Here is a 25081-nt window from a genome sequence, read left to right on the forward strand (position 1 = left end):
GCGACACACGAGAGCTCTGCTAGGGTTACTCCCGTCGCGATTAAAGGTCGCCAGAGAAGCGAAGTGAGCCGGGTGAGTTGTTCGACTGCCGAGTCCGTCGTCTATCGTGTGTCGCAATCGCGAGCGTGCGTTCTTTCGTTCGTGTGTTAAGGGGGAGCGGTGGTGTCGTGGTTAGCGCAGAGCGAACGAACCTGGCGAACATCGGTGACGATTCTCTGAACCGGTCTGGTGCCTCCCCTAGGTCGACTCAACCTCAAATGAGTCCCTGGTATGGTGAGTAGAAAAAACATCGCCACTGGTGCTGGGTGGCAACTACAACCTTAGTGTGCCGTGCCGGCCTTCATGGGTGCTATTCGCTAACAGCACTTGCCCCAACAGCCTGTTACAGGCTATACGGGGGATCTTTGTCTTTGTTTTGTCTCGTCCACTTCTCTCCGTAATCCGTGGTTTGGATTCCAAGCTAAAGTCTTTAGCGGTTTACAGAATTTGTTTTATGGTGGAACTTTTTGAGACGAGGAGTGTGCAATGCGCCCATCCATTAACCCATTTACCCACCCCGTGGTTGCGATTTAGAGTAAACGTGTGGCAGGTTGCGGAGCGTTTGATCATGCATATTGTGAGACTAAAGTTTACAAAGTAACGCTACAAGCCAGTGCATGTTATACTTAGTTCCAACTCTCCAAAACCGAAATACTTGAATTTTTGGCATGGAATAGTTGTGATGATTCCAAACGTGCGACTAGGAGACATCAAGGCATCTCAACCAACTAAGTAGCATTATGATATTTTGTTATGCTATTGAGTAGTAACATTTGTCGTGAACTTTCTTGAGCTATTGTTGCTCTTCGATTAAGTTCATTGTTATACTAAATGAGCGCCCCACGGTTTTATGTTTTTGTTATAAATGTCCAAAAATATTCTGATCAGCTGGTGACGGCTGAAAAAATATTATTTTGCACTTTTGAGTGCACTTTAAAATAAAACCGTTGTTGATTTTTTTAAGGCGTTTATTGGCATAGACAACCAACGCCACGATTCGTTACACAATGTGTGTGTGTGTGCTGTGTGTGTGGCTGCTGCTCCTTCATCGCTCTCGCTAGCAGCACTTGTCCCAGCCAGTCTTGTCCAAGGCATCTTTAACGACGCACGTGCCAAGGGAGGAGGATCTATTCTATTGCTTGCACGCACAAAGTACAATCATGATAGTGCTGTCTGTCATCATCATCTGCATTGTATGAGTTTTGCAATTAATGAACCGTTGAAATGGCTATTCGGCACTAATGTTGATAAAATTGCCAATTTTGACAGATTTTATATTTTCGAATGTGGGTTTTATGCAGCGTGGTAAATACCGTAGAATGTATGTATCTTAAGACGTCCAGTATATTCGGCTCGTATGTTGTGTGCAGTACGTACTGCAGGATTGTGACTGGTTACGATTGCTTACGTGAATGGTTAAAGATAAGCACGTCCTCTCGAATGAAGCTTGACTAGGAATGCAGTTGTAAAACGAGGAAGGCCCTTCCAACCTTTGTTTCACTATACATCTCATGTAAAGGTATGTGCCCGTATGTATTTTACGTCTTCACAAATTGTGAACACGTTTTCCTGGCTTGTCATTGACCCCTGGGCAGTATTGTTCATCTGTCCGACTCTCCTCGTGGATTTGTTAAGTTCGAACGAAGTCGTCTACCCGAAGAAAGCAGTAAAATCCTTGTTTATGGAGGACACAAACTAAATTACTATTCGGTACAGTGTATTTTTAATTTGCACGGACTACTGTACAGTATTTACCTTTATAAATGTTTGAAGCCCGTTGCCCCACTCTTGCTAAACCGTCATGCCCCCTTTGCTCGGTGTGCCCGACCAACCATAACGTTTGCAAAAGGCTTAGAGTGTTTTAAATGAACACTGCTTGAGTGTTTTTGAGTCAACTTATTAAAAAAAAGGTCTCATGTTGACCTTGCCCGCTGTAACAAGTTAACGTACAACGTTTTTTTCTTCCTAGTAGTTGGCACAGCATATCCTGTTTTGGACAGTGGCTGCCCCCGCATAAGCCATACATTTATATAACAAGGCTGTAATAATTTATTAAGCGTCTATTTTATCATTGAAAATGTGCGTGATTTAATTGTGGTTGTGGCGTCGACTCCGTCTATCATCCTCCTTGAGGTTGTATAAAAGAAGTACCGTACCATTTTGAGTAAAGTCAGCAGTAGTCTCTGGATCGCTATGCAATGCCCTTGCCAAAGAAATGTGGAAATTCCACTAGTTTAAGGCATTCACTGGTGACGAGTACGATGGCTCGGCGTTCATTTTGAAGAAAGAGATATTCTGACTTTGAACATGGACTGTGATAACGACTGAGACACCGCTGTAACGTGAGGTTATGTCCAAGAGGAATGTGGGTGAAGTTAATCTCTAAAATGAAAACTGCTGGCTTCAAGGAAGGTGAGAGCATGGAAAAGGGAGCCACACTACAGTCAAATACAAAAATATGTCTAGTCCATCAACTGCATTTAGTATTATTGCAAACTGTTCGTCTACTATTTTATGTTTGTTCAACGACGTTAAGAGAAGAAGGGTGCTGGTCTAATTTGTCCCAAGAGGCTGCCATCGCATTATTAGTGGCCATGACCGTGCAATCTTATCAGACCGGATTAGGGTCACGACATTGGGAAAAGGGGCAAGTTTCAGTGCACGTTGTCGTTTATCATTGTCCTCATTTGAACCATCGGGTGGTTGTGTAGTGTCCATAAATCGCATGCATGACTCCATGTGGCGTGGTCACGTGAGGGTTGATACAATTATAAACAATATACTTAGGTAAAGTTGGCTTCAGCAAGGCAATCCTTAAAAAACTATTTTCATTTAAATGTGTATCGTGTGTATATTGTATTTACATTTGTTAATATTTTTTTCTTTTGCCATATGGGAAGGTGAAATTAGCTAGGTTATTTGTGGATATTGAGGTTTTTAAGCTATTCAATCGCCTTTACAAGTTTTTATATACAGTACAGTGAACCTCCTGAGTAAATATGTGCACTAATTGTTATTTCCAACAACCGGTCCTACTTTAATAATGTCCACACTAATAGCTTCCCGTCGAAATATTTTCTAACTTTTTATACTGTGAAGAGCTGGAATTATTTTTCAAGTGCAAAGTCTATAAATTCCTCTTCATCTGAAACAAATGTTTGATTATTAGGAAATGTGATTTTTGTTTCTGTAGACATTTACATAGGCCTCCAATAATTATGTGTTATGATTCCATTATTTGTGAACTGCCAATCGTCAATCCCCATTTTGCTGCTTTTATGCCCCCATTGCTTGTGTTGACATCTTCAGCCATATTTATGTTGTGTTCTACGAATGATTTGATCATTATTTTGCTAATCCTGTGTATATTCAGTATTTAGCTTCTTAGTATCTATTTTGCACCTCTTCCTCGCCGTGTTTTGGGTTTTTAGATATGTTTTTCTCTTTGCTTTTTATCCTTTCCCCCCCCAGTTATTGTATTATTTAAAGTGGTTATATGAATGTAATGATTCTGCACCTCAAGGAATTGTAATATGTTGCTTACTAAATGATTATGAAGGGTTAACTGCGATTTAATACCTCAATCATGGAATGATGCCCATTCTTTCCATTTCATAAGGGTGATACAATTGACGTGAAGAATTCGAGACCCATTAGCCTTTTATAACACGTAGAGTGTATACATTGTTAACAATAATATTTGGGAATGGAACAATTTAAAGTTTAAAGGCCAGCCAATCAATAATAAACGATTATATGCCATTGGCCACATGTATTCTGCCAAATTTTTAAAAAAGGCATTTAATTTAGTGGGATTTATGAAGTAATCCAAGCTCTTGAGTCCAATAATAAAACGCCCTTACAAGCATGGAACAGCAACATATGCAATTTCTTGAAAAAATACAAGGTAAGTCAAGACAAGAACTCGCACCATCACAAAAGTTATTCACTGCGAGATTATGATAGATGTTTCGCAAAAATTGTCTTCGAGAAACGAAAGGGGTAACTATAAATATCACATTTTCTGGTTATATAGCCATAATAACGACCAGTGGAAAAAAAAAACTACAACAAACAATGGATTAATGAAGGTTTCAGAATGAGGCTGAAGGTAAATATGATACAAACCAAAATAATCTGCCTCAACTTCTTGTTTCTTTCGGTAAAGTCACGTAGAAGGGAAGTAATAAAATAATAAAAATAAAACATAATAAAACAATTCTCACGACGTTTCGGCTACAACGCAAGCAGCCGTCTTCAGGTGAAGAATGAGACACTACCAAACTAGGAGCTTATATATAAGCTGCATTGGGGGTTGAAGAGCGCCTTAACAAAAAGAATGTGCATGTGAAGAGGAATTTAGCATATTCATGGAAAATGCGTAGGCGTTGGGCGGGGGGGTGTCAAAGTCATATTATGCCCATGCATTATGCAGGATCAGCAGCAACCAAGGGGGGTGTAGGGATTAGCAGTAACAAAGGAAAGGAATGTTAATGATATGTAGCTGCAGTTACTCAACAACCACGTAGAAAACTAAAGTATAAACTACATAAAAAACTAAAGTATAAACTGCATCGCACCATCAGTATACTTACTATACTCTATAATAAGCTGAGTTACTAACAGCAAGTAATACATTACAATTCTACCTCGTAAAAATTCTATAATATGCTTCCATCTAAACCTTATTCTCTTACATCACACGAGCATATACCGTACTATATACTGCCATAGATAAACCCAACATTAAATTATATACTGTATTGCTGTAAACCAACCTATATCTTATACATTTAATATAACCCTATGTATTATTCTACACACCCTAATGTGTATCGAAATGGTTTATTACGTCCTTCCAATGATTGCTGAGCCAGAATCCATCTTCTCGGTTAAAATTGTCTCTGTGTTTGTATATGTGGATCGCCTCATGAACGAATCTCTCATGATAGCCATGAGGCGATCCACATATACAAACACAGAGACAATTTTAACCGAGAAGATGGATTCTGGCTCAGCAATCATTGGAAGGACGTAATAAACCATTTCGATACACATTAGGGTGTGTAGAATAATACATAGGGTTATATTAAATGTATAAGATATAGGTTGGTTTACAGCAATACAGTATATAATTTAATGTTGGGTTTATCTATGGCAGTATATAGTACGGTATATGCTCGTGTGATGTAAGAGAATAAGGTTTAGATGGAAGCATATTATAGAATTTTTACGAGGTAGAATTGTAATGTATTACTTGCTGTTAGTAACTCAGCTTATTATAGAGTATAGTAAGTATACTGATGGTGCGATGCAGTTTATACTTTAGTTTTTTATGTAGTTTATACTTTAGTTTTCTACGTGGTTGTTGAGTAACTGCAGCTACATATCATTAACATTCCTTTCCTTTGTTACTGCTAATCCCTACACCCCCCTTGGTTGCTGCTGATCCTGCATAATGCATGGGCATAATATGACTTTGACACCCCCCCGCCCAACGCCTACGCATTTTCCATGAATATGCTAAATTCCTCTTCACATGCACATTCTTTTTGTTAAGGCGCTCTTCAACCCCCAATGCAGCTTATATATAAGCTCCTAGTTTGGTAGTGTCTCATTCTTCACCTGAAGACGGCTGCTTGCGTTGTAGCCGAAACGTCGTGAGAATTGTTTTATTATGTTTTATTTTTATTATTTTATTACTTCCCTTCTACGTGACTTTACCGAAAGAAACAAGAAGATGAATCCCTGCAGTCACGAAAGCTTTAAATCGAAATCTGCCTCAAGTTCCCAAAACAATAGAAAATATCTGATGGGGGGATACAACTGGAAGGCACTTCAGAGTATGTGTACTCAGGGCAGTGTTATTGAGAGTTGACCGTGATCACAATTATTTAGTAAAATAGGTGGATGAGAACAGATTGGGGTGCATTTGGAAAGCTTAACAATCAAAATCAACAGTACAATTTGCCTCAAGAATAACGTATTTTAATCCGCACATATTACCTGCTGTGATATTGATCAGAAACGTTCATGGTTGACTAAGAAAATGGAACAAAAGCTGAAATGTGCAAAGAAAAGCATTGAGGGACGCATGTTAGGAATTGCACTCACAGGCATAAATACAAATACATGGGTTGATAACATAATGGACTTGGGTAGGACGGTTTGCTGGAAGATATGATGGCTAGTGGTCAAGATTAATAATGGAGTGGCAGCCAAAGGTGAAAAACACACCGAGAGAACATCCACCACACAGATTGAGCGACAAAATCAACCTCTGCCAGTGGTAGATGGATTGTTACACCATAAGACCGTGGTGATGCCTTGGCTAAGCTTTTTTCCAGTAATGCAGAGATTATGGCTAATGTTGATGAAACTCATTTTAACCCATTCTATATGGGGCACTGGGAGCGGATCATATTATCTCTGGTTAGTTGTGCAAATTACTCTTATCCTCAGGGTAAGCACAAATAAACATCGATAATAGGATAAATTTGCTGCTGCTGAATGGATCACTTCTAAACTTTGCAAAGACTTAAATAATCAGGTGAATTTTGAACTTTCAGGAGACTGATTAAATACATAACTGGTGTTCGCTCAGATGGAATTGTGATTATAATGCATTACGAATGGGGCACGTGTATATGACCCCAGGTCTGCTCCCAGGTGTCTCTTTATCAGTGCAAAGGCTCTGTCTGGCAGTAGCATTAATTGTCCGTCACTTCCAAGTCACTTCTCTCATCTGTAGTAAAGCTGTGGAAAATCAGATGCATTAGCTTCCATTTCAAGGTCATTACTCTTATTTGCATAAAATAATTTGGATGAGAGGAAGACTCATTGTGGATTATGGTATTTTGTGAAGATTGATTTGGGTAGATGGATAATAATGAGCATGGGCTAATAAGTCTACATATAGGAACAGTTGCAGTATCCCACTATTCACATACATAAATGTGAACTAAAAAAATCAAAGTTAAAATAAATTCAGAACTCTGATAGAAAGCAGCGATTCACCCCATGATAGAGGATTTCCTAGACAAAGTACAAGTATTATGGGACTTCTGAGATGCCTTTCATTACCTTATGTCAAAACTAGATACACTTCCCTCAGCTTGCATACCTGGCTAGATAGGAGTTGGACACATTGCAGTCAAATATAGTCGTAAAAAATATTAATCATTGTGTGTGTGCAGTTATCAGTGACTTATGGCTGCTGAACTTAATAAAATGCATTGTACTCATGGGTGTTCGCTCAGATGGAATCCAACATGTCAGTGTTGCCGGTTCATTGCCATGGCACAATATTAACCCTCTCAGCCACCCATCCATCTTCACTCTTGGTATTCTGATTCCATATTCTCACAATCCTGAACCACATTTATCATTGCTGTCACCTGAAGCACTGATGATATATGTGGGTATAGAGAAGACACCATGCCTGATGGTCCCGTGTGGTGCAGCCATGTTCTGCCGATTCAACAAATTGATTTTGTGAATTGTATTTGTTCCTTTTTTATTTTAAAATATTTTTTTATTCATTGTTCTTTATTCAACGATATGAAATCTCATTGAAATCCAATGACTTATCAAATAGCAGTATTTTAGCAAAAGTTGGAAATTCCAAAAGCAGATGGCACATTTTAAAAAATATCTTAGCTCATGATTGCTGAAAAAATGCAAATGTAATAGGTAATGTCATTTTGAAATAATTTGAATCATGACCCATTCGTGTGGCGCAGGTTAAAACTTGTGGTCACTCGTGAATAGGGCATGTGCGTATTGTTGTAGTAAACATTGTTGAAATTGGATATCAACTATTTTAATACAATTTAAAACTGTTCTGGTTCACAAAAAACTCCCATCCTGAGACGTGTCATTGCAAACAAATATCTGCAGAGACATGCAAACTGCAAAGAAGTTGGCACGTTCTTTTACTAACGACAACCTACCCATAAAACAAGACATCAATAATGTACCTCCTTACTGACGCAAGTCCTGATCCCTCATCTGGATTCAAGCTGTCACTATCCTGGAATGTCACCCAGATTCAGAAGAACGCTGGCGAACAGTCGAACAACACAGATCCAAACATCGCACCTCCTGACTTTACATTTTTTTAAAGACACTTTGTAATCATTATCAACCGCATCTTAACATCAACAGGTCAGTGCGCACATCTCCTTTATAAATGGAACATTAAAGAAAAGTTACTGTGGCCTTGCAACCAAAACTATGGGTCATAAAGTAAAACACGGTAGTCTGCACTCATTCAATGGAATTTGAATAGCAAATCTACAGGAACAACCCTGAAGCCCCCTCGACGTGGCTAGCGACTTGACACGTGGCATTTAGCTCTTGAAACGAATTCTCAGCATACGCAAGAATTGAATAGAATTGCTAACGATGAAATCCTGAGCCCTGTATGGAACAACACTTCGCGGAGGAGATTAGAAACACAATATCCAGCTGTTGTGGTGATGGCTTCGGTTCTCAACAAATTTAAAAATAAACCCCCAACCAATGTGTGGTCCTTCCCGATGGCTTTCGAGAACGAACTCGCGATGCTGCTGGAGGCAGCGTGCGCGCTGCATGGTCACCATAGAAACGCCTTCACGTGAATCACTGCACGCTGCTATTTATAAACGCGATTCACGTAACGCTGATATTTTTTTGGTGGTGATGGTGGATATATTGAATATACAGGGGGCGGCAATTTGCCTTGTTCTTTCGGCGCGGCGGTGGAAATTGCGTGTGCCGTCGGAGGGTGTAGCCGCGGCACGTGGCTTCTCGTGGTGATTTAATTGAAGGTGGTGGTGGTGGAGGAAGAAGGGAGGGAGGGAGGTGGGTGGGTGGGTGGGAGGGAGGGGAGGTGGGTGGGTGGGGAGGGAGGTGGGTGGGTGGGTGGAGGGAGGGAGGGAGGTGGGGGTGGGTGGGAGGTAGGTGAGGGTGGGTGGGTGGGAGGGAGAGGATGGGTGGGGTGGGAGGGAGGTGGGAGGAGGTGAGGTGGGTGGGAGGGAGGTGAGGGGTGGGAGGGAGGTGAGGGGTGGGTGGGTGGGTGGGAGGGAGGTGAGGGGTGGGGGGAGGGGGGAGGGGTGGGGGGAGGGAGGGAGGGTGGGGGGGAGGGAGGTGAGGGAGGGGTGGGAGGGAGGTGAGGGGTGAGGGGAGGGAGGAGGGAGGGTGAGGGGGGGAGGTGAGGGGGGGGGAGGGAGGGAGGGAGGGGTGGGAGGGGGGTGAGGGGGTGGGTGGGAGGGAGGGGGGTGGGTGGAGGGGGGAGGGGTGGTGGGAGGGGGGGGTGGGTGGGAGGGAGGGAGGGTGGGTGGGAGGGTGGGAGGGGTGGGTGGGGGGGTGAGGGGTGGGGGGGGGAGGGAGGGAGGGGGGGAGGAGGGAGGGGGGGAGGGGGGAGGGAGGGAGGTGAGGGGGAGTGGGAGGGAGGGAGGGGGGTGGGAGGGGGGAGGGAGGGTGGGAGGGAGGTGAGGGGGGGGAGGGAGGGAGGGAGGGGGGGGGGGAGGGAGGTGAGGGGTGGGTGGGAGGGAGGGTGGGGGGGTGGGAGGGGATGAGGGAGGGGGGGAGGGAGGTGAGGGGGGTGGGTGGGAGGGAGGTGAGGGAGGGGAGGAGGGAGGGAAGGGTGGGGAGTGGGAGGGAGGGGGGGGGGTGGGTGGGAGGGAGGTGAGGGGGTGGGGGGAGGGAGGTGGGGTGGGTGGGTGGGAGGGAGGGGAGGGAGGGGGGGAGGGAGGTGAGGGGTGGGAGGGTGGGAGGGGGTGAGGGGGGGGTGGGAGGGAGGTGAGGGGTGGGGGGGAGGTGAGGGGTGGTGGGAGGGAGGTGAGGGGTGGGGGGAGGGAGGGGTGGGGGGGGTGGGAGGGAGGGAGGGAGGGGTGGGAGGGGGGGGGGGTGGGAGGGTGGGAGGGAGGGGGGGGGAGGGAGGGAGGGGGGGTGGGAGGGAGGTGAGGGGGGGTGGGAGGGAGGGAGGGAGGGGGGAGGGAGGGGGGGAGGGAGGGTGGGAGGGGGGAGGGAGGGGGGGGGGAGGGAGGGGAGGGGTGGGGGGAGGGAGGTGAGGTGGGGGGGGGGGGGGAGGAGGGGGGGTGGGAGGGGGGAGGGGGGGGTGGGAGGGTGGGAGGGAGGGTGGGTGGGAGGGAGGGGAGGGGTGGGTGGGAGGGAGGGAGGGGGGGGGTGGGAGGGAGGGAGGGGGGGTGGGTGGGAGGGAGGTGAGGTGGGGTGGGTGGGAGGGAGGGAGGGGGGGTGAGAGGGAGGGAGGGGTGGGAGGGAGGGAGGGAGGGGGGGGGTGGGAGGGAGGGAGGGTGGGGGGGGGAGGGAGGTGAGGGTGGGTGGGGGGAGGGAGGTGAGGGGTGGGGGGAGGGAGGTGAGGGGTGGGTGGGAGGGAGGTGAGGGGGGGTGGGAGGGAGGGAGGGAGGTGTGGGGGAGGGAGGTGAGGGGGGGAGGGAGGTGAGGGGTGGGTGGGAGGGAGGGGGGGGAGGGGGAGGGAGGTGAGGGGTGGGTGGGAGGGAGGTGAGGGGTGGGTGGGAGGGAGGGGTGGGTGGGAGGGAGGGTGGGGTGGGTGGGAGGGAGGTGAGGGAGGGGGGGGAGAGGGTGGAGGGTGGGACCCACACGGGAGTGGGTGGGGGGGGGAGGTGAGGGTGGAGGTGAGGGGTGGGTAGGTGAGGGAGGTGAGGTGGGTGGGAAGGGAGGTGAAGGGGTGGGTGGGGTAGGGGGGAGGGAGGGGAGGGGTGTTAGGGAGGGAGGGGAGGGGAAGGGGGTTACCGTCCCAACTGCGCGAGGAGTCGCCGCCGCTGATGCGAGAGACGCAGCAGCATCATCATCAGCAGCAGCAGCATCATCATCAGCAGCATCAGCATCAGCAGCAGGCGGCGCGTCACTGCAAGATGGCTGCTGAGGGAAACCGCCGCTAGCCACGCGAAGCTGCAGCGCTCGCGATAAACAAACACATCGTGTACATTAAAAACAACAAGGGGTGGAAGCTTCTGCGGCGTCGTCTTTCGTTCATTCGTCGTGGTTTTACTGCTAATTTGTGTGGGTTTTTTTTGGCCACTCGAGCGGTCCGTTTTCTTGCGGTGGAAACGTGAATCAGAATGACTAAGGGAGTGGTAAGTTGTGATTTTTAAATCGGTCTTCTTACCTCGGGGATTTTTTCACCTCGTCGCGTTATTGAGCTGATTGTATGCAGCTATTACATTGTTTAATGACGTCTGTTACGTTGACAAAACGACTCTTGCGTCGTTTTTAATTGTGAAATATGTATTTAATACAGCCTACAAACCAACAAAAACGATTTGTAATTTGAGGAGGCTCATGACACCATCCATATCTCTCTCTATTCACGAAATGTCATCGCGTTTGTCGTACCTTATCCCAAATGTAAAATCAAATAAACACACGGTGATATTGCATGCATGCTTAAAAAATACATAAAATCATCTTCCTTACATTTGTAAGACAATCTAACAAAATGGTATCTATCATATGCACCGTTATCTTATTATAATGCAACAATTGCCCACGCGGGCTTTGGGTCGTGGTCGGTAAAAATCGAAAAAAATCGCGCGCCACGTTCACATTTTCATCTTTTTTATTCCATTTGTCAGCTGGCTCAGAACAACAAAGTCCAGGACGTCTTCCTACAGCCACAACAACAGCAGCAGGAGGTTGTTGCAATGGCAATGCCCTCGGCACCACCCAGCTACGCCGAGGCCACGTCTGGCAAGGAAGGTGGCGCGTATCCACCGGCCGTGATGCCTCCTCCTCCACCCCAGCTCGGTTGGGCCTACACCACCAACAACACCACCACCAACACCACCACCAACACCACCACCAACAACACCACCACCAACAACACCGCCGGCCCCGGTGAGTTGGGGTTGGTGTGTTTAGTCGAACCGCTTCTACCCCTCCCCCAATCATCCCACCCCTCCCTTCTTCATTTGTTCATCTTTTAGAATCTCGACCCGTAACATTTTGGGTCGCTTTGGACGAAACATTTGTTTTTTTATGGCACGAATATCTCCGTGCTAATAATGTGGCGTTTCCACTTCTCTGGTGTTTCCACTTTCTCTTTTTCCATCGCTGCGTCTTTCAGCTGAGACCGCTTGCATCCTGCCCAACGTTTAATATTCGACATGCATATTCTTGGTTCTTTCGGTAAAGTCACGTTTTCCTTCTAGAAGGGAAACAATATTGTTTCCCTTCTACGTGACTTCTACGTGACTTTACCGAAAGAACCAAGAATATGAATCCCTGCAGTCACGAAAGCTTTAAATAAAAATTCGACATGCAGTTAGGATTATGGGTTTCCTACTCTTCCCCAAGCACATTCAAGTATTCCCTCCATCACATTCCTTTGCAACCGGTCATCATTCTTCTTTGTCACGTGTTTAAACGTTTCTTCATTTGCCCACCGTAAGAATTGCAGTGATTGCAGTGAACGTCACCTGGTGGGGAGCGTTCAGTTAATGGTCATGAACAACAGCGGCAAGAGTGGTATATGAGCATGTCTTGGGGTCTTTGTCGGATCAGCCATAAATGAGTTTCGTTGGGCACAGTGTGTAAATGACAGCACCTGTCAGATGTGGATATGGCAGCGTTGTCAGGAACACCAGCTTCTGTGATTTGCCGGTCTTAATTGGTACTTGTCCTACAGTCTATAATGTCAAACGGGTGACGTCTTTTTTTAACGTTTTTTGTGCGGGATTGAGATTGTGTATTCATTGTTTATATTGGTACACAGAGGTGTAATCGTCAGATTTTAAATAGCGTTTTCTATTTCAACCCAAATTGTTTAAAACATGAGCGTCATAAACCTGATCCTTGGCACATTGTAATGCTTAACCTTAACGTACGATAAACACCGTGTAAATTAAAGTATATTGATCTAAACTCTTACAGGCTAACTGCTTTGTTTGAAAATGAAAAAATTATAGGTAATGCCTTGCTGGAAATCCCATTTGAGCTTTGTAATGCAGTTGTGATTCAATGGGAATAGACTGACTGATGAATAGAGTGCATACAAGATTTAATCTTTATTGTCATAAGTTAATTTTGAGCCATTTTGCAATGTTGATCAATGTGAAAAACATTCTAGAATAATATTTGTCTGTACAGTCCCTTGTATTACAAAACCACAGCAGTTGTCATTTGGCTTCCTAATTGAGTAATTTGTGAATCTGATTAACAATTTTATTCTTGGTTAATGTGTTGCTATTCCTATGTATCCAGCCTTGGGAGAGGAATTTGGGCCGCAGCTCATTAGTGCACCCACCCCATGTGGGGCAAGTTGCCTTGGAGATATTTTTATACGCTTCAGCCATTTGTTGACTGCAGCATAAGATATACATTTGATTTTGTATGCTGTCTGCATGCCTCACTGACATGTCACACCAATATTGTATTATGTCAACTACATTTGTCAATTAAATTCACTTTGAATACTGATATTCAAACAGTTAATTTGCTTTAAAATTACTGTACGCTATATTTCAGTTGTATAGAGATCAAAACGAGGTCATGAGTCTTTTTTTAAACGTCATCATTTTACACGTAGGCTTTTGCGATCAGTATTATGATTAATAGTTGATATTTGGGTAAAATCTTATAAGTTAAACGTCTATTGTACACACTGGTGGAGCCAGTGGGGGGGGTGGGGTGGCACGTGCCCCCTCAATGATCCTTGGGGTTTATTAGTAATAAATCGGCATTTTGTGACCCCCACTGCCACTGTGTAGCATATTATTAAGTGCCAGGGACTCTATGCGATGATAGGACAATAGTCAGAGTCCATAATTGGCAATAAGTAACGACAAAGCAGTTATAAGTGACTCAGAATTGTGCGCAGTTGCGTATACAGTCCATGACTTCCCTGATGCCGATCACATACGGTTCGAATTCGACCCTCGATCGATGGCTGCGCCATCGCCACGCACGCGTCGAATAAAAAGCAAGGGACAAGTCCTTACTTACTAACAACTCCTCTATCATGTTTCATTGCTGGAGGGGTCCCCCCCCCTACCTGAAAATCCTGGCTCCGCCATTGATTGTACACCCTCCTCCACCCGACACTGATATTTTGGAGACCAATCCACAACATTGGTAAATGTTGTGGATTGCTCTCCAATGTTCTGTATTGCCGAAGCAGCAATAAATTGGTACCCTAGTTCACGTGACAAGTTTATTAATATTTTACTTAAGTGATATGGCCTAAAAATCAATTATGAATGCATCACCATGTTGTAGCCAGTATGGTGTAATGTTAGCACACAGTATATCTTGAATAATGATCTGTTAGTGTTATATCTATATGAAATGCAACTCTTCTTTGTTGTGATGGAGAGTAGCTCCAAGCTATGGACAGGCCTACACAAGCCCCTCGTACACCCCGTACACGGACACGAGCAGCAACATCGGTGACAGCTTTTCCTCTAACACATGGGAGGACAAAAACCTGCGACGGGTCTTCATTAGAAAGGTGCGTGAAGCAGCGAGGGAGGCTGCCTATTTGATTGTCTGTATTTAAAATAACACGTCAGGGATAACCAGAATTATCTAAATTTGTCTGGAAATTGAGCAATTGCAACAATAATTTTAGTGGCACAGAAAGTTTATTCATAATAATATGGATTTAAATTCTATATTATACAATGCAATGTTTTAAGCAAATAGAGAATGTTTTCTCGGGATGCTTCATTAAATAGCTAATCTGCTAAGAACCACTTCATTTTCATTAATGATCATAATTTCATTTTTGCCCATGGTGGCCATGGCCTTCGAGCAGATTATTGTTGATACGGAGTTCTCGTGAGGTCTCTGAAGGTAAGCAGGGCAGACCCTGGATAGTGCTTGGATGAGAAACCACCAGTGCATAAACCAGATATAATGGGTTATTGTGGGGTTACATTGTCAGCAGAGGATAGTGTATCTAAAATCAGCATAGTATAGTATGCTAAAATAATCCCCCTGTACAGCATAGGGATTGACAAAAGGGTTGTAGATGTACATTGAGTCCAACTTTACAGCCGTTTATAAATGTGTTCCCTCATGAAGACTACACACATTTGAGCGTGGACTGAAATTGTCGTGCATACACATTGCTTGCTTTCTCTCTCTTGCCAGGTGTATGCAATCCTCATGCTGCAGCTGCTGGTGACGTTTGGGATTGTAGCCATTTTCACGCTTTGGTAAGAATTTATCTTAGAAAGGACATGTGCCTTAGTGCTACACACATAATGCATTATACGTGTAGTGTTTGGTAATGGAATTTTTTTGCCAAGATTACAGTTGAATAATTAATAAGATTTTAACTGAATGCATTCACAGTGAACCAGTGGGCTATTACGTGAAGAGGAATCCTATTTTGTACTGGTCGTCATAGTGAGTATATATTGCCCCTGCACTGACTCAAGCCGCAACATTTGCATTGTGGTATTTCCCCATCTGTTATTCATCATCAACAATCGTCAACCATTGTCAATTCACTGCTGGATGAAGGCCTCTGCAATTCTCAATTATCTCCCATCATCCAGTGATGTAACACTCCACCCAGCACCTGTATCCGAGTTCATTGCATCGTTCCATCTCCTCAGTGACGTGCTCTCGAACTCGTTACATTTCTTGGCTGCCACAGCTTCACTATTCTTGACCATTGGCCATCGTCCCTTCTAGTGGCACATCCTGCCAAAACCGACTCCCTTAACTGTTTGAATTATGTCTTTAATCTGTGCATGTTCTCCAATGCATATGTACCACTTCATGTCTCTTAAAGTACTGTAATTCAAAGCGTGCGTTTCCCCGTGCATCATTGCGCATTTGCTTCCACTGTATTGAAGCTAATCGTACAGCAATTTCAGCACCGTTTTAATTGAATTTTTTTACCAAGCTTAAAGAAACTCGTGGTTATAATTCTGCAGATTCAACATTACGTGCACATTGTGTGTTGTGTTTTGTGCAGTGCGGTGTTCCTGGTTACCTACTTGGTGTTGGCATGCTGCAAGGAGCCTCGGTAAGTGCCATGCTGCCACAATTAAGCATTCGCTTTTTTGTTGAGAGTGGATTTGTATTACTATAATCTCCGGATTATAAGATGCACTTTTTCTCCTGTATTTTATAGCAAAAGTTGGGGGTTACATCTTATAATCCAGTATGTGGTCTTTATTGCCACTGCGGCTGCCTTGACATGTGTGACAATATTGAAATCACTTTACTGGCACTGGTGGGCACAGTCAACAACTTGATTTTCACCACATAGCCACTTCTACTTTTACCGGATTCTCGGCATTAGTTAAGTGGAGTTGAATGGAATTTATTTTTACAGCACTTAATTTATATTTTCAGTGACAGCACATACACGTGAACAATGTAATGTAAGATAATTTTACCACAAGGTGCACTTTTGCACAAATGTCTACAGATGAAATGTGTTTTCTTTTTCAGTCGCCGTTTCCCATTGAACATCATTCTCCTGTCTATCTTTGTAAGTACTTGTTTGTAAAACGATTTAATAGTGTAGATGTCCTGTCTTTCAGTAATTTTTGCATTTCATGTGCCTCACAACTGCATGTTAGAATTCTTCACGTAAGTTTAGTAATAACTTAACCTGATGCAATTTAAACTTTCATCCTTATTTGTTTACAGACATTGGCTATGTCATATATGACAGGAACGCTAGCAAGGTAAGTTTTTAAGTTATCCACCTGCATTTAACAATAATTCAGAGTACAGTTACTTTACTGATGAACTTTTCCTTTTCATATTTCTGTGATGCTTGTCAGAGATGGTGTGACAGAAATTATCAGCAATATCTCAAACGTAATTACCATTATTTGTTTATTTGACTGAGTCGGGATAACCTAGTTAAAATAATGTATAGATGGTGTGTTATTACTGAAGGAACCAAGAATAAGTCTACATTATAGACTGCCAGTACGCTCATTCAGGTTAAGAACCAGGCTACAGTCTACATTATAGACTACCAGTACGCTCACCAAGGTTAAGAACCAGGCTACAGCCGACATTATAGACTGCCAGTACACTCATCCAGCTTAATAACCATTGCTACAGTCTACCTTAGTGCTTATTATTATTATTTTATTATTATTTTTCTTCTATCTAATTAAAAGAACCAAAGAATATGTAAACAACTCTTCCAAATATATTCAGTATCTAGATATCCACAAGCTGTGTGACCATGTTTGACTTGCAACCACAAACATTGTATTGCCGAGTTAAACGAGCATCAATTTGTCAGTGTTTTTAGTATTTTCAGTAATTTACCATTTTGATTACGCATTATTATTCTGTGATTTTTTTTTTTACAGTGTGGAAATTTTTGAATTACTTTATCTGATGCTACTACCTCTGCCGATGTCTCTCGGATGCCTGTGAAAACGAGGTGTTTCATTTGAAAATACTTTTCCTGGTTCAATATTTTCAACTAGCCTTTTGCCCGTCCAAGGACGGGGGTGTAAATCTGAAACTTGCAAGCGAAAAGCAGGCCGCAACGTGATGTTCATTGCATCAATGCGTGTGCCATTTGTAAGTGCGCGGTGACACGGACCTATTTCATTTTAAGGTTATAATCCCTTGTTCATCATGACGTCCTTTTTACTTTGATGTCTCAACAGCGTTACGGAGATCGCGTGACGTGAGGGTTCTGCCTTTGTAGTGAGGGTTGTAAGTTGACGCCGAGGAGGGGGGAGGAGGCGCCTCGGCCCCCCATGTGGAGTGACGTCACCCGCTAATTATTATCAATGGGGGGGTGTCCATTTGGAGGACGTCACCTTATAATGATTATTAATGAGGGGGGCTGTTCGATGTGGAGTGACGTCACCTGCTCATGATTATTAATGAGGGGGGGTGCTTCACGTGGAGTGATGTCACCCGCTCATGATTATTAATGAGGAGGGGTGGGGGGGGGTGTCCATTTGGAGGATGTCACCTGCTCATGAATATTAATGAGGGGGGCTGGTCGATGTGGAGTGACGTCACGAGCGTTAAGGACAGACATTCCTGGGTGATTATAGTAGGTATAATGAAATGCATTTTTTTCTTTTCTTCTGACAGCTTCTATAGCACACGGTCGGTGATGCTGTGCTTTGGAATTACTGCCCTCGTCTGCTTCTCAGTGACTATCTTTTGCTTCCAAACAAAGGTAACAGAAATTTAGTTTTTCATCTTTGGAGTTCTAGTCACTTGTAATAACAAAAATGTAAGAAATGGAAATTTAGAAATTCCAGTGTGTAACCTATTGGTCCTGCAAGCCCATGTTAACTCCTGTTTCCCCTCTGCAGAAATATCGTAGTACTGTGTCGGTATATGAAACATTATGAAAAGTGTCACTATACATATTTGGTTTTGAAGTGCCCTTATGGCACATCGTTGTACATTGGCCCATTTTTAGACCACTGGTATTGTGTATAAATAGAGTATGTTATTAAGATCGAAAAAAAGAAAATGTTTAATGTAAAAAACGTGTTTCAAGTCCATATGGAATTATTGCAACACCCTGTATTTGTCACTTTTATGTATTTTAAGTACAAATTAACCAAGCACCATACTGTACTTCATAGAAATCCACACCTGTAAAGCGAGACTGTATAAGGCACACATTATAATACAGCAACTCCATTCATTGGGACTACCGCCGCTCAATACGGACTGTATGTATATTTGATTTCATTATTAAACGGCTGTTTAAATCTGTGTTGCAGTTTGACTTCACAACCTGCCATGGGCTGTTGTTTGTGCTGCTGATGGCACTTGTTCTCACTGGACTGGTGGCTGCGATTGCTGTGCCTTTTGGATATGTGAGTCTTTACATGTTCATTACTCTCACATCTGGGTTCACACAATCTCTCTCGAAGTGTCGATCGAACCACCTTCCCCATGTGTCACCTTGTAACATTATCAGGTCTAATGCCGTGTGTTTATCTGTTGATAGATGCCTTGGCTGCATGTGCTTTATGGAGGCCTCGGAGCGGTTGTCTTCACACTGGTATGTTAAGGCAGCCCCATTCATCACCATGGGGTGTTCAAATATATATTTATGCTTATTTTGCACTGGCATTTGACAAAAAATAGGTGAAGGATTTGTGTTAGTTTTGTCTTGTACTTGTTAATATTGAGTTCATTACTGTGCGAGCATGTATGGCTCGTGGTGCGTGAGGCCAGCAGCAACAAAAACAAAAAACAAAACGTCAATGTTGCACAAAAAACTAGGCATTTAAATGGTTGTAAATGAAACACAGGAGAATCAAAAAACAGTGGAAATATAACATGAGACAAGAGGTGGTATGAAGAAGGACCATTGCCAAAATAGTCACCTTATATATTGTTCCTGTTAAGGCAGTGTGATTGACAAATGTGAGTTTTGTTGTTGTTTATGCTTGTGCACCACTGTTAATGCAGTATCGCTTTAATAATTTGTTTCATGCTTGTGTGAAGCTGTTTGCTATCATGGAATCTGCGTCTGCTTCGTTTGTGCCGCTGCGTTGCAGTTCTTGGCGTATGATACGCAGCTGCTGATTGGAAACCGCCGTTACGCCATCAGCCCGGAGGAGCACATCTTTGCCTCCCTTAACCTCTACATGGACCTTGTCTACATATTCATGTTCCTCCTGCAGATCTTTGGCAGTCGCGAGTAGGGATGATTGTGTGCCAGCCTGCTCAGAGAGCCATCCCACATGCTCTTCAATGATTGGTCAGGACCTAGGTACACTCCGTAGTAAACGACCTCTAATTGTCAAATTTCTTCGTGTAGAATACTTTACGTTAGGTTACTCCTCCGGTGGAGTTCTGTGACATTTGTTTTGCAGATGGATAATTTACGTAATTTTTGCGCAGTGCCTGAGCATTGAAAACACCTACATGCCCTTGATATTGTTCAGGATTATAAATTTTAAACGTGCAGTAATAATACGAATCAACATCTGTCAGAAATGTATGCTTAAGAATCGTGCGTTCCTTGACTAAGACAAGAGAAAAGATTTTGAGTTGAAAGTATTCGTTAATAAATAATGATTCCTATAAATATAAAAAATAACTAAAATATTAGGCCTACAGAATGTTTTAAATGTATTCTATTTAGTATAGGTTGTGAAAAGTGTTTCAGATGAGCTTCATAATAGTATTTCACTCAATAGTCATTGCTCATTCAGTGGTTCCCTTCGGTGTTAAACTATGTTTCTGCTCTGCTTTTTAAATGATGTTAATGACATGATGCTTAAAGCATAATTTCCCACTTAAGTTATTTTTATTTTTGTGCATATATATTTCACTCCTTTAAATAAATGTTGCATGGGGGTGTAAGTCCTGTAGTGTATATTGTACATTGTGGGTGGTGGTCATTTATATTTAAACGGTCCTATAAGTGATACCAACGTATGCCAAACTCAATGAAATAATTAAACTTCCATGCAAAATTAACTACTAATGTATTGTCTAATGGTTAGCACCAAAAATATGAAGTATTGTACGTGCAAAAACGATAACGTTTCTCGATATTCACAGTGATGAGAGCTTTTGGCTTCAGCCGATAAATATTTTTGAACATTAATGTTAAAGGCTTTGTATACCACTTGGACATTGGTTGCTTCCAATTGTCAACTATCGTGATAAACCATTCGGTGAAGTAGCAAAATTTCTTAAAATGCGTTTTTTTCAAGGATACAACACCGTGTTCTCTGAATTATAAGACGCACTTTTGTTGTATTTTAAAGCAAAATGTAGGTGTGCGTCTTAATAATCTGGGAGGTGTGTGTGACCATCTTTGTATTTATTAATATCAGGCACATGTTTGCGGTGTCTTAACTTACCAGAGCGTCTTATAATCCAGAAAAAACATTGTGATTCTTTAAAGCCATTGTTAAAAGTATCACTTATTGTATCTATCTTAGAACTGTAATTATACCGTTGTATAAGTAACAAGTGTGTAGTGTAGATATGTAAAGGAGATGGGAGGGAACCATAAAACGTCACATTTTTATCGAATATTTCTTTTAATTTGGAGTAAAGTTTGTAGATTGTGGAGATATTTTAAAACCTAAAGAAATTAAATAGGCTATCTTTATTTAACCATCACTTTTATAATCGACAGTTGAGTTTGATTCCTGGCCATGGCTAAAATCGGTGGGAATTGATATCTGAAACAGTCTTCGGCTCGTTTAACCAAACCACAATGACTAGCGTGGTTAATTATGGTCAAACCCCAATAGTTGATATGGTGTCGGGAGGCCTTCATTCGGAAATGGAATGATAAAGGGCTGAAATGTATTATTTGTCAATTTAGACTAATTTGTAAATGTTACTGCAGTTTAAACATTGCACAATTTTGCAATGAGAAAGTCATTTTTAAAAGTTTCTTTAGAGTTGCTGTCGCGGTGTGTTTTTATTGAAGCCTCGGGGATTTCTAGCTTCCGTCATTTAACTTTTTTCATTCTGGTTGTTGTAACTTAGAAACAGAATCCCTGTGTTTACTGCTCGTGTAAAGTACTTTCAGATTTTGTTGGCAATACTCATTTTGCTTTATTGAGGCCAGCAGTTTGCATTTCTGTAACTTGCTTCTGAGCATCTTCAATGTAGAATGTTTTAATGATTAAAACAAATCAACGGCATTGAGTTATATTACTTGCCTACACTGTATTTAGTTTTAGGCCTATCGAAGCTATTCAGGATGCTGTCTTGTCACGAGTAGGCAAGAGACGAATGTTAAATTGCACCGTTATTTTGCATAATTGCAGCGTATAATCAAGAGTCCTGATTTATAGTAGTAGGTTTTACCCTTTTAAACTGGTACAAAACTGACACCTTTATTCAAGGCATCATGTTTGCAATAACCACAACACAAGTAGTCAAAAAAGCAAACAAAAAGAAGCAACTCTGATAATGATAATAATATGCACTGTTATCAGAGTTGCTTCTTTTGTTTGCTTTTTTGACTACTTGTGTTGTGGTTATTGCAAACATGATGCCTTGAATAAAGGTGTCAGTTTTGTACCAGTTTAAAAGGGTTAAAAACTACTACTATATTTTGCCACTGGTAAAAGAGATCTCAAAGAGTACTGATTGTTGAGGTTTTCACATGTGAGTGGCCTCAGTCATCAGCTACTGGACGTGTGGTTTTACATAATAGCCTGAATACTTCAGTACTATGCCTGAGGTGATATTATCAAAATTGTATGTCATCTTTTCAACTGATGCGATTCTGTTCATACTAAACATATGACGGGGTCAGTGTCCCGACATTTGTGTTGCCCGACTGCATTGCTCAGATCGCGAGACCACTTAACAGGGGCAACCCCGTGAAGGGTGTCGTCTTGCCCCCGCATAGAGTATACTGCTGCAAATTGCACCTTTCCATACGAAAGAAGAAGACCTGATGCTGCTTGTGTTGCCAATGTTGATGGATTGCGCACTCACCCGTAGCAGCAACAAGTAATCAATTCATTTCTCGAAACTGATTCTCCATACCATTCGTGCAGCAAAATAATTTAAGGGTCATTGGCCATGTCCTCAGAACCCTCATGAAAAATGGTCTTGAGACTGTGTTTGTTTCTGGGATAAACAATTATTAGTCCTCATGAGAGCGGTGGTTCATGATTGCCTGCTGGTCAGTTTTCTCCTTGTATGTGTGCAGAGTGCTTTGATGCAAATAATTGCTGCTGAAGTCGCACAGTTCATTGCGTATATTACTGTCCACGTGGGGATGCTGGGTCGCTAGGTGAGCAGAAAGGACTGGGCTTGTTGAGGCAGACACACAGCCCCCAACAAGAGGCATGGGAGAATGAACATTTGGGTTACAGGGTTTCAGTTTGAACACTTGAAGCTGAGACCCGAAGAGATTTTTGGTGGTTATGTTAAAGTTAGACGGACCACTCACTTCTGACCAGCGATGGGTGCATTGTGATTCATCTGCTCATTGAAATTCAGCCGGCTTAGAACTGGGTTGAGTGACCAAAATGCAGACTTTAGCTATGAAAAGCAAATGATGCAGAGTCAATGTGAAAATAATTCTGTATCCCTGTACTTTGTAAAGTGGTGTGATTGTGGAATATTTCTCCTTGATAAGCCTTGAGTATGCACCAATAAAGTGTATCAACAATGAGTGATATCTTTTTGTACTTAATCACCTTTATTTAACAACAAAATATGATTCTAGATTTGAAGCTTTCGTGACTGCAATGATTCATATTCTTAGGTTTTTTCGGTAAAGTCACGTAGGTAAAACATCAAAATTAATAAAAAATAAAATAAAGATCACGACGTTTCGGAGGCAACACAAGTCTCCGTCATCAGGTGGGACCGTCACAGCCAGATTAGCTGCATCAAGTGAGGCAATGATTCAAGATGTAATCCCTTAAAATCGAGTTGAGGGGGGAGGAGAGGGGGGGGGAGCTCATCAGAATGTGGTAGCCAATGAATGGAACGTATCGGGAGGGAGGGGGGGGCTACCACATTCTGATGAGCTCCCCCCCCTCTCCTCCCCCCTCAACTCGCTTTTAAGGGATTACATCTTGAATCATTGCCTCACTTGATGCAGCTAATCTGGCTGTGACGGTCCCACCTGATGACGGAGACTTGTGTTGCCTCCGAAACGTCGTGATCTTTATTTTATTTTATTTTTATTAATTTTGATGTTTTACCTACGTGGCTTTACCGAAAAAACGTAAGACTATAATCAAAATATGAAACTGACATTACAGTGTTTTTTTATTGTAAGGTATACATTATTTTGGAATGGGCTTACATTAATGAATGCAGCATGATTCAAATACTGTATTATACTATTGTTGCTTCCGAAACGTCGTGACTTAATTTAGTTCTATTTTTTTATTTTCACCTACGTGACTGTACCGAAAGAACCAAAGAGTATGGATCCTTGCAGTCACGAAAACTTCAAATCTAGAATGAAATACTCTTACTTTTGGTCCTTTATACAAAACTAGTTTTATTGAGATCTACATTGTATGCCATTAATGTGGTCTGGTTTTTCGTTGAAGATGTATTGCATATATAAATGCAGTTTTGCATTTCATAATTACGACACTAATAAAGATCCACTTATGTAAAAATCCAATCCTTAAAACACTTCACATGTAACACAACAATGATATTTGCCTACTCAATCCGGGCAGGCAGCGATGAAATCGGATCACGTAGGCGCTGGATGAATTGTCACATGGCGAGACCGAGAGGGGTGACGACCGAGTGTGTGATGGCCTTCATCCAGCAATGGTTAGATCATGGCTAATGAGTTAAAACGTTTATTTTTTGTATTTCCCAAACATTTCGTAGATGTAAGCTTTTTCGAGATTAACGAATGAACACATGGCAGCCAATGAATTAGAATGTCCACGAGGGCGCCCACCTTGGAGATGGAGCGATGAAATCCGTTTATGTGCAGATCCGAGGTGGATTATAACAGCGGCGTGTGCGCAAAGTGCCCACCTGCAGTTGCTGCTGTTGTCCAGCAGTCGGCGCTATGTCACTACACATGCACGGCCGAGAGAATTGAGAGGGACGGGGGTGGAGGGCTGACGGCTGTCTGCTGCCGCAACCAATGGAGAGGGGAGGGCGGGAGGTGGGGGATGGATCGGCCACTGAACGGCACGGAGAGTTCGTCTGTCCTAGCTTGCGAACAGTGAAGTTGTTTTCTTTTACTCCCAAAATACTGCGGCACACCTGATGCTTTACCACGTGAGAGCGGTGGTTCTCAACCGGTGCTACGCGTACCCCTGGGGGTACGTGAGGTGCTTTATAAATCTGTGAAATTGTAATTATACTTGAGCCATTGGCGAATAATCACGTATGAATCTGCCAATATAAAATAACCACGATCGAATTTAAATCCACTTGATAACCTGGAACGAAATAAAATACCTTCCTAAACGAATTTATCTTACACAATGTGGTTTCCAAGAGTAACGAGCTAGCGTGAACAAATTACGTCTTGCATGCTGGAGCGTGGGTTGATTAATTTTTATTCGCTCGCAGTTATGCCCTGTGCTAAGCTCGTTAGGATACCTCACTAAAATGGACAATAGGT

General features: G+C 42.9%; 1 protein-coding gene across 4 annotated transcripts; it reads left to right on the top strand.

Moving 5' to 3' along the window:
* LOC133345989 (protein lifeguard 2-like) lies at positions 1 to 23140 on the top strand. 4 transcript variants are annotated; one of them, XM_061557208.1, is made up of 12 exons: positions 1 to 72; positions 11640 to 11901; positions 14382 to 14512; positions 15157 to 15221; positions 15361 to 15414; positions 15992 to 16042; positions 16474 to 16513; positions 16675 to 16712; positions 18103 to 18190; positions 18750 to 18845; positions 18980 to 19033; positions 19536 to 23140. In XM_061557208.1, the coding sequence occupies exons 2-12, from the start codon at positions 11709 to 11711 to the stop codon at positions 19680 to 19682; spliced, it is 957 nt and encodes a 318-aa protein (XP_061413192.1). In that variant the 5' UTR covers positions 1 to 72; positions 11640 to 11708; the 3' UTR covers positions 19683 to 23140. The 4 variants fall into 4 exon arrangements, with proteins under 4 accessions (XP_061413192.1, XP_061413191.1, XP_061413193.1 ...); XM_061557207.1 differs by lacking the exon at positions 1 to 72 and adding an exon at positions 120 to 273; XM_061557209.1 differs by lacking the exon at positions 1 to 72 and adding an exon at positions 10826 to 11141 and having other exon boundaries at positions 11640 to 11811.
* The last annotated feature ends 1941 nt before the right edge of the window (positions 23141 to 25081 follow it).

Source organism: Lethenteron reissneri, chromosome 23, assembly GCF_015708825.2.
Source record: "Lethenteron reissneri isolate LAM-NWPU_2019-01 chromosome 23, ASM1570882v1, whole genome shotgun sequence".
Classification (NCBI taxonomy): Eukaryota; Metazoa; Chordata; class Hyperoartia; order Petromyzontiformes; family Petromyzontidae; genus Lethenteron; species Lethenteron reissneri.